General features: G+C 34.5%; 1 protein-coding gene across 1 annotated transcript; it reads right to left on the reverse strand.

The window, feature by feature from the left end:
• Positions 1-7,132: 7,132 nt before the first annotated feature.
• Positions 7,133-9,631, reverse strand: LOC145112147 (uncharacterized). The gene is made up of 8 exons (XM_079048356.1): positions 9,564-9,631; positions 8,621-9,183; positions 8,380-8,536; positions 8,188-8,264; positions 8,059-8,098; positions 7,893-7,947; positions 7,739-7,808; positions 7,133-7,591 (listed from the first exon to the last, which is right to left on the reverse strand). Exons 1-8 carry the CDS (start codon positions 9,568-9,570, stop codon positions 7,376-7,378), a joined length of 1,185 nt encoding a protein of 394 aa, XP_078904482.1. The 5' UTR covers positions 9,571-9,631; the 3' UTR covers positions 7,133-7,375.
• Positions 9,632-15,474: the final 5,843 nt, after the last annotated feature.

Consider the following 15,474-nt stretch of genomic DNA (forward strand, 5'->3'; position numbering starts at 1 on the left):
TTTTGGGCGGTAATAACAGCTCTAGGATGATTTTCTTCTGAATGTATAAAAAGAATCTTTATCGACAACTCTGGACCCACAAAATACGGACCTATTTGTTGACACGCGTTACCCCCGCGGTAACAGAGAGCTTAAGTATCAGATCCACACAGTCAAGAAAGAAGGAAGGGTACAACTGTCATATCTAGTACCCAAATCAGAATTTCAAGTGCCAAAACGAAGAAATCTCAAGAAATTCCAAAAATAAAGATTGAAGAATCCAAGTTCAAAACGAAGTACAAATCAAAGTTCAATCAAATCAAAAGCCAATTCAAAGTCAAATCTGGCGAATGAAGAACTGTGTGATATGATAGTTGTGGCTCTCGAAAAACTGAAAGCATAGGAGCTGGGCCCCTTCGGGTGGGCTCACTGTTTCAGCGAAAGCTGATTCGCCGTGACGGGTTCTTAAGGATGCGTCGATTCTGATTCTTGGCCATCTAGTCTTAAGGACATGAGATCCGGACTATGTTATTTTCGCCCATAAAGCTTAGTAAGGTATAAAGTTTTAATAAAACTAGGGTTGGATTATTGGGTTACACCGTTTCGGGTCTTCCTCACTTTGGGAGTCTGTGATATATGGAAGGAAGCAGGATGGTTGCCTAGGTATTAATGATTGGAGCCATATTGATGTAAAGTCTGATCGTACTTATATAGATTATTTACTTGTGCCTTAAATTTCTTTTTGATACATTTTGTTTCTTTAGTGCTTCTGTACATATTTTTCTTTTCCTTTTTCATGGTTAGCATTGCATGCATTCATTCCTAGTCCTTAGGACCTTCCCGTCCCTTTTTGTTCTAAGTTTCTTTTTGTCATCTAGAAATCGTCCTGTTTTGTCTGTTACTTGTTCTTTCTTGAGGACAAGAAAGGTCTAAGCTTGGGGAGATTTGTTAGGTGCATTTTGTGCACCTTTTTGCACAACTTTTAGTCCCTTTTATGCATGTATTTAGCTTATTTATATTTCATTATTCTTGCATTATTATCATATTCATGCTAGTCTCTAGAACGACCTTATTTGCACACTTTCATGTCTCTTTCAGGTAAACCGGAGGTTGGAGCGCGCTTTTGGAGGTGCCGGGGAGCATTGGTGAAGATTGCGGGATGATCGGGCGTAGAACAGAAGAATTGAGAAAATCAAGTTTGGATTCGGAGTCAGAGGGCAACACGGGGCGTGTTGGGTTTGGCCTAGAAATCCAACACGGGGCGTGTTTGACCATTCCAGGCACTTTGACTTCACTGAACACGACCAGTGTTCATTTAGCCTATTTGGACACGGGGGGTGTTGGTCCAGATGAACATTTTTGAGCATCATACTTTAGAGTTGGAATCGAGTATTTAAGGGTGTGTTTTCACTTAACAAGACCCGTGTTGATTTACTCTATATCGACACGGGCCGTGTTCAACTTAAAAACTTATTTTTGGCAGTTTTTCCTATTTTCCTTATGTTGAGAATGGGGTCATTTTGGGGGAGAACAGAAGATACCAGAGCACTTTTGGAGAGGAGAATTCAAGGGTTTTAGCAAGGGTTTGTCCGTTAATCATTGGGAAACATTTTAATTTCTTCTTTGTAAGCACTTTAGCACTTAATTTCATCTTTTAAATTTGTTAATCTTGTTCTAGCCACGTGTGGCTAGAACCCTAACTTCTCTAATTTCATGTTTTGACTTTTTGGTTGTGAATCAAATCATATGACCTGATGTTTGTGTTTAATTTCTATCTAGTGAAACTGATTTTATTTCAATTGAATGTTTGATTCTAATAATGATTCTTATTGGCCATTTGAATTAGGGTTAGGTCATTCAAGTTATTCATTTTGCAAAATCCGTAATTGTTTTGTGACAAGCATTAAATTGATTTCTTATGAATGAATTTAGTGTAAATCATTTCACACATTCTTACGCTCCCGAGCTTGTGAGGAGTATTGGATATTGTTGGGAACATTCACAATAAGCTTAATGCAATCTTTTAATCTAATTTTAAGAGCTTGTTTAGATTAGGTTAGCAAGGTTAGGATTAATCAAAGAGCTTGTTTTGATTGATTAATGTGGTGAATGGAAAGTGTTAGAGCTTGTTAACACTTTCAAGTACCAACTTAGATAGAATGAAACAAATGTCTTGTCATCTTTGATTCACATTGCTGGATTGTCATACATGAAGTTGGAGTCCTTACAAAAATCTGAACTTAATTCATTCGTTTAGTTTTTTACTCGTGCTTTAAATTTGTTTGTTTAATCATTGGATTCAAAACCCCCCTCTTAATCTTTTGTGAACAAATACCTTACGCAAAACAGGTATAGACTGATTGTCCCGTGTCTCTGTGGATCGACCCTACTTGCCTTGTACTACATTTCTAGTGCAATATAGTGGGATTATTTTGGAGTATATCGTACCCCTATTATTTGTTGGGTCTGACACGCCTAACAAACGAAAGCGTCAAATGTTTTTGGAAAGGGTATTTTGAAAGAGTGCCTTAAAGGCAATAATGTTTTTGAAAGAAAAGAACGTTTTGTAAGATCGAATGTTTTGAAAATATGATTGAAATGTTTTGAAATATAGATGCTTTACTTTTGAAATGATTTTATGATACTAATGTATGAAATGTGTAAAACATGGAAAGTAATGAAAATAAATGTAAAGTAATGAAAATGAATGGAAAGTAATGAAAGGAATTGGAAAGTAATTAAATGAAAACTGTCCGGGACATGATACCTCGTAAGAGGCTCTGGAGGAATCTATCAGGGTGGCACCTCCCCTTCGCGAGATAGATGTCCTAATGGAAATGATGCCTTGGTGGATTGATTTGTTCTTTCCACATTGGTCTAGACTTGGTAGTGGTTCCTTTATTGGACGTAGACCCTAAGTATAAAAATGGAAACGGTTTAATACCGGAATTAGCCCTTAATGATAAAAGAAAATGAAATATGGAAATATGGCTTTGAAATGAAATGAAAGGAAAGATATGATACAATAAGTGTGAAATGATATTTATGACATGTATGAAATGAGTTTTCCTTGAAAATGCTTGAAAATGTTTTGTGGTCTAAAACTATGTTTTGCAAAGATGAAATGTTTTGGTAAAAATGTGATAAATGTTTTGGGTCACAAACCAATGTAGCTCACGAGACATTTTTGTCTTACGTATCTCTTTTTAATGCCATGTATTCCAGGTTGCAATTAAGGAGAAAATTGATAGATGGGAGTTAGAAGATTAAGAGATAGAGAATGTAGTGGAACTTGTTAAGTTCCTTATTATTTTGTATTGATGTAATTCTTATTTGCTTGCTATGGATTTATTGATGCTTAATGGTAACACCCAACGCTTTAATTTATAAAGGTTTTTGTAGGACCGGTTTTTGTTAAATGTGGGTTAATACCCGAATGTTTTCAAAACCATAGCATTTTAAAGTTTGAAAATTTTTGGGGTGTTACAATGATAATCAATGTTGAAATACAGTCTCGTACCCAGCTCCTCATGAAATCTCTGCGAGAACCGAGAGATAAACCGTACATCACGGTCGGAGACGATAGAAACCGGAACACCGTGGTGGGCAACAACCTCGCGCACATACACGTTGTCCAATTTCTCATCCGCAGAACTCTACCGAATGGTAAGAAAATGGGTACTCTTGGTCAAACGGTCGACGATGACCCATATCGCATCCTGGACAACTTGGTGACGAAATCCATAGTGATATGCTCCCATTTCTACATGGACATCTCCAAAGGTTGAAGCTTTCCTTTTGGCCTCTGGTGCTCTACCTTGACCATCCCACAGGTCAAGCATCTCTCCACATATCATGCTATCTCCCGCTTCATGCAGGGCCACCAATAACTAAGTCTCAAGTCCCGATACATCTTTGTAGCTCCAAGATGGATTGAGAACCTGGACTTGTGCACCTCGTCCATCACTGTATGTTGGACCTCACTAGAAAATGGGACCCAAACCCGACCGCAACGGGTCAAGAGTCCGTGACTATTGGTAGAAAATCTGTTAATCTCACCTTTGATCCTCTCATTCTTCCAATTTTCTCTCTTGACTCCCTCGGCCTGAGCCTCCTTGATCAAATCCAGAAGTGGGAAGTCGATGGTCACCCTCAAACAGTGCTCTCGGTCAGGAGTACCAGCCGCCTTGTGGCTCAAAGCGTCGGCGAGCACATTGGCATTCCCCGGATGGTAGAGAATCTCACAATCATAATTCTTGACCACATCAAGCCATCTGCGCTGCCTTAGGGGGAGATTGTTAATGCATAAAAAGTGAACCTCTAGCAATCCAAACCACAGAAAATCCAAAGTCACTCAAGTTCGAGATGTGAAGATGTTCTGAAGTTCCTTTTGTATCCAAAATGAAGATATTCCGAAATTAGAGTTTGTACAAGCATTTAATGTTTTGTTTGTCTTTAGTTGATGTAACAATTCTTTGGACAAATTTAGAAAATCTTTTGAGTGTCAGAATTTTCAAACACCTTGTATTACCTAGTCCTTAGAATGTTTCTCGGTTTGTACCATGTTCCTCTTTTACTATTTAAGGAGTGAATATTACATGAATTATGTACCAAGAATAGAAGTAATCAATATTCTCTTTACATCATTTCAAACTCTCTTGCAAGTCAATTTCTTTCTCTTACATTCTACTTGTTCTAAATCGTCTTTACTTTGATTATACTCAATCTTACTTAATTTTATTGCTTGCATATTTTGTTGAATATTATATTCAAGTCTCGACTGGTTTACCAGACTTTACTGGAACTACTTATTAGAAGCAGACATTGATCTTAAAGGTTAATTCAAGGTTTGAGTTTTCAAACTTTGTCCGCGCATTGAATGCTTGTTCTCATACATTTTATGACCCTTAAACAACTCCTAGAGAATCACGACCACTTACACAATCACACCCCATTTACATGATCTTGCGTTCTCCCAAGGTCCCAAAATTGTATCGTACTTCATTAAATATGATCCTAATGCATTTTTTTGTATTTACACGGTCGTGTAAGTCTCTGTATCTTTATATGATACCTCCCTTTACTTCCAGAACAAGAAGAGACTTTTCCTAAACAACTTGCAGGGGCATTTTTTTTTTGTTTTCTAACGTTTTCCAGCGATTTATGAAGATCTAAAGACTGCGACTCGATTGGTTAGTTTGGTTTAGTATGATTTAATGTTTAGATTATGGTTTTGATTCATTTTTAGACATATCTAACTAAAAACTCCAAATTTCAATTTCGCACAAACTTGACTAATTTTACGTTTAATCATTATGTTGACTGTTTACTTGTGATTTTGTCTAGTTTTATCAATTATGTTCTTCATAAATGTTTGGTTATAATTTTTTTTTGACTATCACATGATTTCGAATTTAAGCATTCAAGTTAAACACTTGATGAAATCTGTAATTGTTTTAATTAACTGTTAATAAGTAACAAATATCATATCGGTTCCGTGCTAACATTTAACTATGGTATAAAACTGATTGAACAAGTTTTTATGCTTTCGAGGTTATGAGAAGTATTGAACTTTATTGAGAATTTTATACAAATCGTAAAGATGCTTTTATGATTTAATTAAGAGCTTATTTGATCAAGTTAGTAAAAAGTTAGATTTAACTCAAAGAACTTGTTTTGGCCAAATAATTTGGTAAAATAAAATTGTTAGAGTTTGTTAATGATTTTTAGTACCAATTAAGAAAAAATGCATTTTGAATAATTAAGTTGAAGATTATTAGCAAGATTATGATAGTCACCGAGGAACTGAACTCGTTTTTGTCATTCAATTTTATTAGTTTTGTTTCATGCAAATTTATTTTTCTATGTTATGTTTTGGACTATTAATTATGCAAGGCATAAAGACAATAATTTTATGTTGTGTCGTGTTGATTCGACTATGGTTTTCTGTGTTACCCTTTTAGTGCAACCAAGTAGTGAAGTTTGTTATTTGTTTAGGTTTGATTCATCTAACAATGTGGGGAGAATAAAAATAAGCCTCTAAATATTTTTTTACGTACTATGATAAGATTTGACACCTAATAGACTTATTATCGCTAATTATATTAGTGACTATGATTAAAAATATATAAAATGTTTATTTACAAGTAATTAACATGATGACTCGAGTTCATGGGTTGTTTTGGACTTAATTTTTAGGCTTATTCAATATTTATGGTTGAATTTAGGGCCGTTGGTGAGATGATGTTTTCTAATGGGCTTATTTTTAGCTAGAGTAGTTTTCAACTTAACTTTTGGGTTTAGTTAATCCAGGGTTTCTTTTGATTATTTTAGGGTATATTTATTATTATTTAATTTCCTTTTTATTAATTATTTCTTCATGAGGGTTTAGGATTCCTACTATATGTATAGAGTTATTATATATAAGGTCAACCCTCTTTTGGATTATTCGAGTTATCTTTTTGAGATTTGAGTTTACAAATTTACAAAATTAGAGATTAATTTTTCATAAGAAAAGAAGACTATTTCCATTCCTTTGTCTATCTGTATCATTGTTTATTGAATTTCCAAGAAATGTGGTGGGCTCTCATGATGATTAACGAGAGCATGTGCCAGCGTGCCTGTCTTTGTGGAGTTCATCATGAACATCGATTATTACAAGATACATTACTTCGAATTCAACCTCATTGTTTGTCCTTATATAGAATGATAGAATCCTTCCTCATAAGGCATTGTTTGTCTTACATTGTTTCCCTATTGAGAACAAGTCTTTGAGGTTCTCTTTACATGTAGAAGAAGACAATACAAAGCTGCAGGCCCATCTAGAAACATGTTGAACTTCACGTATGCCTGTACTTTTTTCCACATCCTTCTCCAAAAGTATTGAAAATTTTCCAATATTAAATTTCCCTACTTCATGGCAGAACTAATTAATGTCGGGAGTTGAATCAACTCCTAAAGTCAAAAAAAAAAAAAAAAATCGTTACTTTTCATCGTAAAGATGATTGTTTTGTAGAACAAACTGTGACCATATTTTATTAAGTTTTATATGACTCTCAGGAAGCGATTCCAATATTAAATTTCCCTACCCTCTTCATTTTCTGCCATTTTCTTTTCTTTTAGGCTCTTTACTTCATGTGATGAATTGCACAAGTTTTATTGATTGTCAGATTTTATTTCTACCCAAGATAACAGTATAATTGTCCAGTATAAACAACACGCGATTTACATTCAGATGTTAAAGTTCATTCACAAAAGGCCCTTCCCTTAATCAAGTTGCAGCAGTTGCTTCTTAATCATGTAAATGGGCAATCATGCATTTGCCACAACTCATAAACACACATGGACATTTGATCAAAAATGTTTGAGCTTTCTTGATGAAAATCTAGCTAGCTAGCTAGCTTATCTTGGATGGGAAAAGGGTATCCGCAGAATCATCATCCAAGTTTAAAGTATCATCATCATCATTCAGATTCGTGGAGTGGTGATCATCATGCGAAGATGCGATGTCCGAGTTCTGGGACTTATTAGCTTTCTGTTGCTGATGCTGATTAAACATCTTCTTAAGTTGCTTTGCTTGTTCTTCTATTCTCAACTGTAAGTTCCTTTGAATCTGAGATTGAAAGCAGTTTTTGTGGTCAAACAGTCTGATTTTTAACTTCAAAATTGACATCTATTCTTTAAACTTGTATCAAGAACTTGAGAACGAAACCAAAATTGTCACCATATTTTAAGATACGGAGTAATCATAGATTCGTACCTCTAGCTGCTCATGAAGTTGCCTCTGGACAGCAAGTTGCATTTGTAGTGCATCCTTAAATTGCATGCCACTGATGAACAAGAGTTTCAGATAAACGATAGAAAAGAAACGAAACATTTATCAATTTTAAGACAGAAATTGTAAATATTATTACGTTATATTTTCAATCTGCGATATCGTATCCATGGTAGTTCTCTTCTCCGAATTTCCTACAGACACAACAGAAACCTGATGATTAGAAATTCATAACACATTTCAGAAGCATATATTGAATGTACTATAAAAACTTAAAAGTTAAAGCGAACCCCATGATTGATTACCTTTTCCAGATTCTGGTAAGTATTTTGCTATTCTGTATTTCTGAAACACCAATCAAAACTCAATCAGAATAAAAAAATCTTGTAAGCTGCTTAAACAAGAAGCTAGATTTGTTCGATGCTGATGAATACCTGTAAATGACTTTTGACATGAAATATCGTCAACCCTTCGGAGTCCATAAGTTTCAGTATCGCCTTTGGCGTCGCCTCTATAATAAAGTTTGAAAAAACCACATACAGATTAACGAATATTCAAACATGTACATGTAAAAGTACTGTTTATATATACAAGATAAATTAATCAGGTATTAGGTATATACTTACTTTCAGCACCACCTAAGCAACTGACACACTCCACAAACCGATCATGGAGATCTTGAGTCCATCGGATTCGTGTTTTACTTGGCATAACGTTTCCGGGATTTGTACAGTTGACGGAATGTTGCCCCGATGCTTGTCTTATACGTCCAAACTGACCCTGCTGAAAAAGGAAAGCAATTTTTTTGTATCAGAAAACAAAACGATGATTAAAGAATGAAAAACAATAACTAAATAAAAAGCTTACACCAAGATCCTGATTTCCATCAAAACAAATAGAGGGTTGTGATTGTCTCCAATCAGAAGTATCAGATTCGTCGAGTAACTTTCTTTTAAGTTCCCTAATCTGATCTCTTTCCGACTGATTATTACTGCACCTCATCTTGAACGATGATGATCTCTGGTAAGAACTGAAGATCCCATTGTCATGAGGTTGCATAAAATGATTATCAAATCTCATCTGCTGAGGTACAGAAGATACATCAGTTTCATCGTTAACATGAACAGACCGACGAACACCATTCTGGGAAAACCCTAAATATTTTTCAGTCGCGAAAACTGCAGAAGCTGGTGATCCAATCTGTTCCATGATCGTCTTACTACACGATGGAACTTCTTGTCTGTAACTTATAATCTGTTGCTGTTGATCTTCTTGAAGGTTAGCACCTCTTGCTTCGATTTCCGAGGGCAAAATGGTAATTCCAACTTGCCATGGTTGTTGCTGTACTGCTGCTGCACCCCCAAATTCTCTAGCTTTAAGATTGTAAACCATTTCATGGTTACAACCAATCTTTAAAGTATTCATTATTTCTGTCAAAAAAAAAAAAAAAAGACACAACAACAACTTTTTCCAGATCAAAACTTATAGCGATTTTGAATGAACTCGTCAAGAATTTATGATCAAGATTCAAGATTTGTGCAATAAGAACACGAGGAATATCAAGAAAAAGAAAAGACCGGTGGAAGAATTAAAAAATATGGGTGTGAATAAAGTTCTTTCTTTGTAATACTCAAAAGGAGTATGCAAATATATTATGAGTACAATGGAAGACACTTCATATATATTATTCCTTGTAAGGATATAAACAAATCAACATCAATATCTTTCGATGATTCCAACTTATAAAAAATTGAAATGATTAATTTATCCAAAAAATAAATTATCTTTCCCTTCGAAAAAATTTGTATACCTTGCATGATTCGCCTTCTTGTTGATAAAATCTACAGTGTAGGAAAAAAAAAAAAAAGAGAGAGAGGCTCATATTTAAGCTCCCGAGCCGATTGGTTTATGATTCCGAAAAAAAAATATTTAATTTAATTTATAATTTATAAGATAAGATAATAAGAGAATATTAGAGCTACGGCATCTATTTTTTTTCCTAAATATATATATATATATATATATATATATATATATATATATATATAATTTTGGGTGAATTTTAGCATATATTCATATTCATGTTCAAATTTTTTCCATTTTATTCCAAAGCACAAACTCAATAAAGTAAATACGAATAAGCAAAACTTTAAGTGTGTTAGATTGAATTGAACCAAGAAGGGGTGAAAAGTGCAAAATGGCTATAATTTTGTTTTTTTAGGAGAATTTATAATTTATGAGTTTAGGAGATCTCAACTCCATTCCCATTTTTATATAAAAATAATGTAAAGTTTTCTCCAACCTCATTACATTTCTTTCACCATTTTGATGTAAAATAATAGTATATATAACAACAATTTTGATGTTATACCATTTATTTACAAATGATGTAAAAGTTTTATGTGTTAATTTTAGTTCCTCTAGTTTCATATTTATTTATTTCTAGTTTATTAAATATTCTCAAGTTTCATATTTATTTATTTCTAGTTTATTAAATATACTATAGTAATTACTTAATAATTTATTTATAGTTTATTACATAAGATTAGGAATATTTTAAATGTAATAATTTATTTGGTTATAATTTTGTAATAATATAATTTATAAAACTTTTATAAATAAACAAAAATGTAAATAAAGATGTAAAAACCTAAGACATTGACGAGTTATTTTTGATAATCAATAAAAGGCTAAAAAGAGTATATATCAAAAAATATACTTATTGATGAAAAATAATGGAAGACATAATATAAAGTTGAAAATTAAAGACTATTTACTATATAGGGTGAACATTGGAACTAGACTGACCGGATTGAACTGGAACTGGTTCATGGATCGAACCGCTTTGACAGAAATTAATGGACTATGAACCAGACCGGTTGAGACATACCCGGTCTAGATCATAGTTTTCCGGTTCTTATACCCGTTGTACCTGTACTATTTTAAATGTATATGGTATAACTTAATTGTTGAAGCCCTACCGAACTTAGTTTGTCTATTACTTTAAAATGAATACATGTTGGACCGAACCTATCCGGTTTTGTACTCGCACCGATTTTGCATGATTCAAAGACCCGAGATTTCGAGAACCGGACCTACTCTAAAAAATCGGTCCAGGTCAAGTCCAGGTTTGGGTTCGATTCCCGATCCAGTCTGATCCAAATGTCAAAATGCTTACCCCTACTATTTACATTATTTTCTAAATTGATTTTGGGTAGGAAATGATTTTATTTTGACATTTTGGGGTGTTTGACAAAAAAAATTATTGTTTATTAGCTTATAGCTTAGTTATTTTATAAGCTAATAAGTTAGAATGGTGTAATTTATAGAAAAATTACTTATTAATGGTTTTTCAATATATAAAACGATTTATCCAAATATTTTTTTTTAATGAAATCACTAATAAAATGTTCAAATAATCTTAGCCAAACACCCTCCGTATATTTTATCTACTGAAAATCGGAAGGTGCGCATCGGCAATTGGTAGCCCTTTCCTTTTGTTACGTGGCATCATGAGAAACATAATTATTATAAACTGACAGCTACTACTTTTTCTCTTTTCTTTTTTCGTTTCCAATAATTTCCTAATTAACCAGTTTAGAGACATATGCAAAACGTCACACGCGCGCAAAATAGAAATATATGCTTAGACTCCATGCAGTCGTTGCACTGATTTGTTTTTACAAACATTTTAGTCATTTAAATTGTATACAGAAGGAAAGTGGCAGCGCATTTTTGAATATTTGATGACACACAAAGACAGGAAATAAGTTTTAAAACTTAACCATCCAATAAGATTAATAATTATTTATTATCGATTAAACTCATGGATTTAATAGAGAAAACATCGTGCATGCTAATAATGCCAATTCACCAAAGATAAAAATCATTTTCTTATATTATCTTATAATTTATAGTTATATATATAGTTCTTGTTCTTTAATATCCAACTATATCTGTTTTTAATTCAATCGCATTAATCTCCCCCCAACAAAAGTTAAATTTACATTTTAAAACTTCAAAAATAACATATAATTAAAAATTTATTTATTAATTTATTTATTATTATTTTTTTTTGTGTGTTTATACATAAGCTAACTGTTATTCCTATGATTTTGATCACTTGATTAATTATGAGAGTGATAACATTGAGTAATAAGTACGGAATTCGAACGATCCTTGCATATTTATCCGTTGAAAGATTCAATAAACGATTTGTATTAATGTATTTATCCAAGTACAAAGCTAGTTAAATAGATTATCTTTAGAACATTTTTATTATAAAATGGGTATTTTGTAAGTAAAAAGGAGTGTACATTTTTATTATAAAATAGATATATTCATTATATATTTGTTGGAAGTATCCTTAACGGGTTGCCGAATGAGGAAAGTGTCTTGGTCTTGAAAGCCCTCATTTAGATAATAATGATCATGCCCTCTAGGGTTTTGAAAGGGTGGATAATTTTCTTAGAATATATATATATATATATATATATATATATATATATATATATATATATATATATATATATATATTCAAATGAGAACATTTTTTAAATCGAGAACGATTGAGTACAATTTTTAACCATTCATTTTTATTTTAAAAGAAATACCCTACTTATCTACCCTCACACCCCCACCCATTTTTTTAAATTGAGAACACTTGAGAACAAGTTACATGTAGTTGTGTAATAGGTTATCATTTTTTTTAAATTGAGAACACTTGAGAACAAGTTACATGTAGTTGGTTTGTGGTGGTTATAGGTGATGGGTGGTGGTGGTGGTGAAAGGTGGTAGGGGTGATAGCTGGGGTGGTGGGTGGTGGTGGTTATAGTGAGTAGTGGGTGGTAGGTGGGTGGGTGGTTGTGGTGTTAATGGGTGGGTGATGGCGGGTGGTCGTGATGGGTGGTGGCATCATGTGGTGTTGTTTAATGGTGGTAGTTGGTGGTTTTAGTGGTGATGCTGGTAAGTGGTGATGATGTTGGTGGGTGGTGGTTGGTAGTGGGGATGGTGGTGGCGGGTGGTAGGTGGTAGTGGCGAATAATGGTAATGGGTGGTAGAGGTGGGTGGTGGTGGTGGTTTTGGTGGGTGATAAGTGGGGTGGTGGTGATGGGTAGGTAGTGGTGGTGATGGTTGGGGGTTGGTGGTGGTGGCGGGTTTTGGTAATAGTCGTGGATGGTAGGCGTGGTGGTGGAGGTGGGTAGTGGAGGCTGGTGATGGGTGGTGATGGTGAGTAGTGGTGATTGGTGGTGTGGGTGGTTGGTGATGGTTGAGGTGGTGGTGATGGGTAGTGGAGGCGGCTCGTGGTGATGGGTGATGGTGGGTGGGTGGAGGTGACGGTGGTGAGGGTGGTGTTTTTAAATTTCATTTAGCTTTGCATTTAGTTTTTGATTTAATTACAAAAGTGCCAACTTACAAATTAAAGAAAGATTTTGTTCTCAAATGTTCTCGCAATAAGAAATGTTCTCGATTGAACGCTCCTATATATATATATATATATATATATATATATATATATATATATATATATATATATATATATATATATATATATATATATATATATATATATATATATATATATTGTGACATCCCCATTTTCACGACAAGAAAAGACCGATTTTGTTTATGCTTGTTTCAAAATCAGAGTAACATTTTAAAGAAAAGTGTTGCGGAATTTGTTCCCAAAATTAAATATGATAAAGATTTATCAAAGCATTTCCGAAGAAATGTATTTCATTAAAAACCTCGGGATGTCATGTTCGATACAGATCAAAAGCATAAACAGTACAATATAAGCCTTACAACATTTATTCATATATACAGGCCTATAATCCATAATCCCTCAGCCAAACATCACATTTATGCTCGAATGCCACTACCTGTAATACAAGAAATTGAGTGGGTCAGGCTTGGGAGCCTGGTGAGCACATAGGGTTTTCAACCCACAATAAACAAGTTTATTAATTTCATCAACCAACAATAACCCGATTACCCGTTCCCGTTATCCTCACTTTACGTCCCTAAAACACCTATCATAAGGGACCTAGCCTAAGGATCATCATCGGGATGGACACTACTGCTAAGGGGGTTCCTCAGCAATAAATGTCCTTAAGGCAACCATGAGGGGAATGGAGTACACCGGTGAACACATCGTTCACAAACATCTACAGGTTGCGAGCCTGCTAGCGTTCCACTGGACAGTCTAGAAGAGTCCGTGGTCGTCATCTATACTCCGCTAGACGACTGGATCACCAACAACATCGAGGTCTTTCATCATTTTACTTCATCACACCCAACTATTACATCTACCCATGTTTTACCCAACACATCTTGTAGATATAAAATACATATACAATTTAAATCATTTAAAACATGTATAAAATCTTTCATCCGACATAGACAACAAGTATTCAGACAATATGCACACATAACACGTAATTTATATAAAATACTTCATATATATGTGTAAGATGAATGTAACTATGCACTCACTTGTTAAAGTGACGACTCAAAATTCGAGCAGCGCTTCGCTTCTTAACAATATGATTTCCTTCGACGAAACCTAGTATTATTATCACTAGATTTTAGTCTAATATTTATTGCGACTAATTATTAGTCTAGATTCATCATTAACTCAGAGTCCACTTCATGATCTATCAAGTAAGGAACAACCAGGTAGGATCATATCGGAGGTAGGGTCCGTTTGGTATACGAAGTATACTGTTTAGAAATCCCACTTTAAACACCTCATTAAATCACAGCCTAGACATCATTCCCGTAAGTAGATCAATCAGTATAACGACTTTGAATCACTGATAACTCTTATTTATAGGTTCATAATAACGATATTATATTTAAATATAAGCTCTATTTAAAGTATGGTAGGCATATCTCACTTACAATGGATTTTTATTAAAAACCAGGCTTCGCTGGAGCAGCGTTTCCGAGCCGAAGGCTCTTTTTTTCGGAAGCGTCAGGCGCTCCGGGGCTTCCGCCTCGTGCTAGGGAGTTACCCTAGGCTTTGGGGGGTTAGGGAGGTTTAGAGAGAGTTTCTAGAGAGAGAAAGAAGGGATTGAAGGTGTGAGGAATGAGGCAGCCTCGACACCTCTATTTATAGGCTGCCGGAGCGCCACCACATCGTGGTGCCTCTCTCCACGTCGTGGTGTTGCGTAGGCTCCAAGGCTTCGCTTGGTGCTGACACGTGGCGCCGAACACAGGGGGTAAAACAGCCGATTTTAAAAAATTCATAACTTTCACATACGAGCTCCTTTTTCGACGTTATTTATATCCACACGTAGGTAAAAATAAGATCTACAACGTTCCTTTTGACACCGTCGGCTAATTCTCGACCGATTTTAAATTTAACAGTATGAGGAGATTATATTGTTAAACGACTGCGAAAAATTCGTAACTTCTAGATACGGACTCCGTTTTCGTCTGTCTTTTTATCGTTGAACTCCTATTAATGAGATCTTCAATTCTCATTTAGGTCGCTTTGGCCAAAAACCGCTCGATCTAAAATTCGAGTTTCGGGCTGTGCACTGCTAAGCCAAATCTTAGAAAAATCATAACTTCCTCATACAAAGTCAAATTTGGGCGTTCTTATTATGCACGCTCTAGGTTTAATGTATACTACAACTTTAGTTTAGATTAATAAGGCCAAAAAGTCCTCTATCTTAAATTCACTATTTACCTCACCCAGCGTCGTGCCGGTTTTG

Source organism: Lactuca virosa, chromosome 5, assembly GCF_052849685.1.
Source record: "Lactuca virosa cultivar CGN04683 chromosome 5, Lactuca_virosa_CGN04683_v6, whole genome shotgun sequence".
In the NCBI taxonomy this organism is placed as follows: domain Eukaryota; kingdom Viridiplantae; phylum Streptophyta; class Magnoliopsida; order Asterales; family Asteraceae; genus Lactuca; species Lactuca virosa.

Bases quoted from the DNA above. Each gene is read 5' to 3' on its own strand.
- LOC145112147 (XM_079048356.1), bottom strand. The intron at 8,265-8,379 runs GTAAGTATATAC...ACTTTATTATAG, and splicing joins TTGCTTAGGTGGTGCTGAAA to AGGCGACGCCAAAGGCGATA. The intron at 7,809-7,892 runs GTAATAATATTT...CTTGTTCATCAG, and splicing joins TCGCAGATTGAAAATATAAC to TGGCATGCAATTTAAGGATG.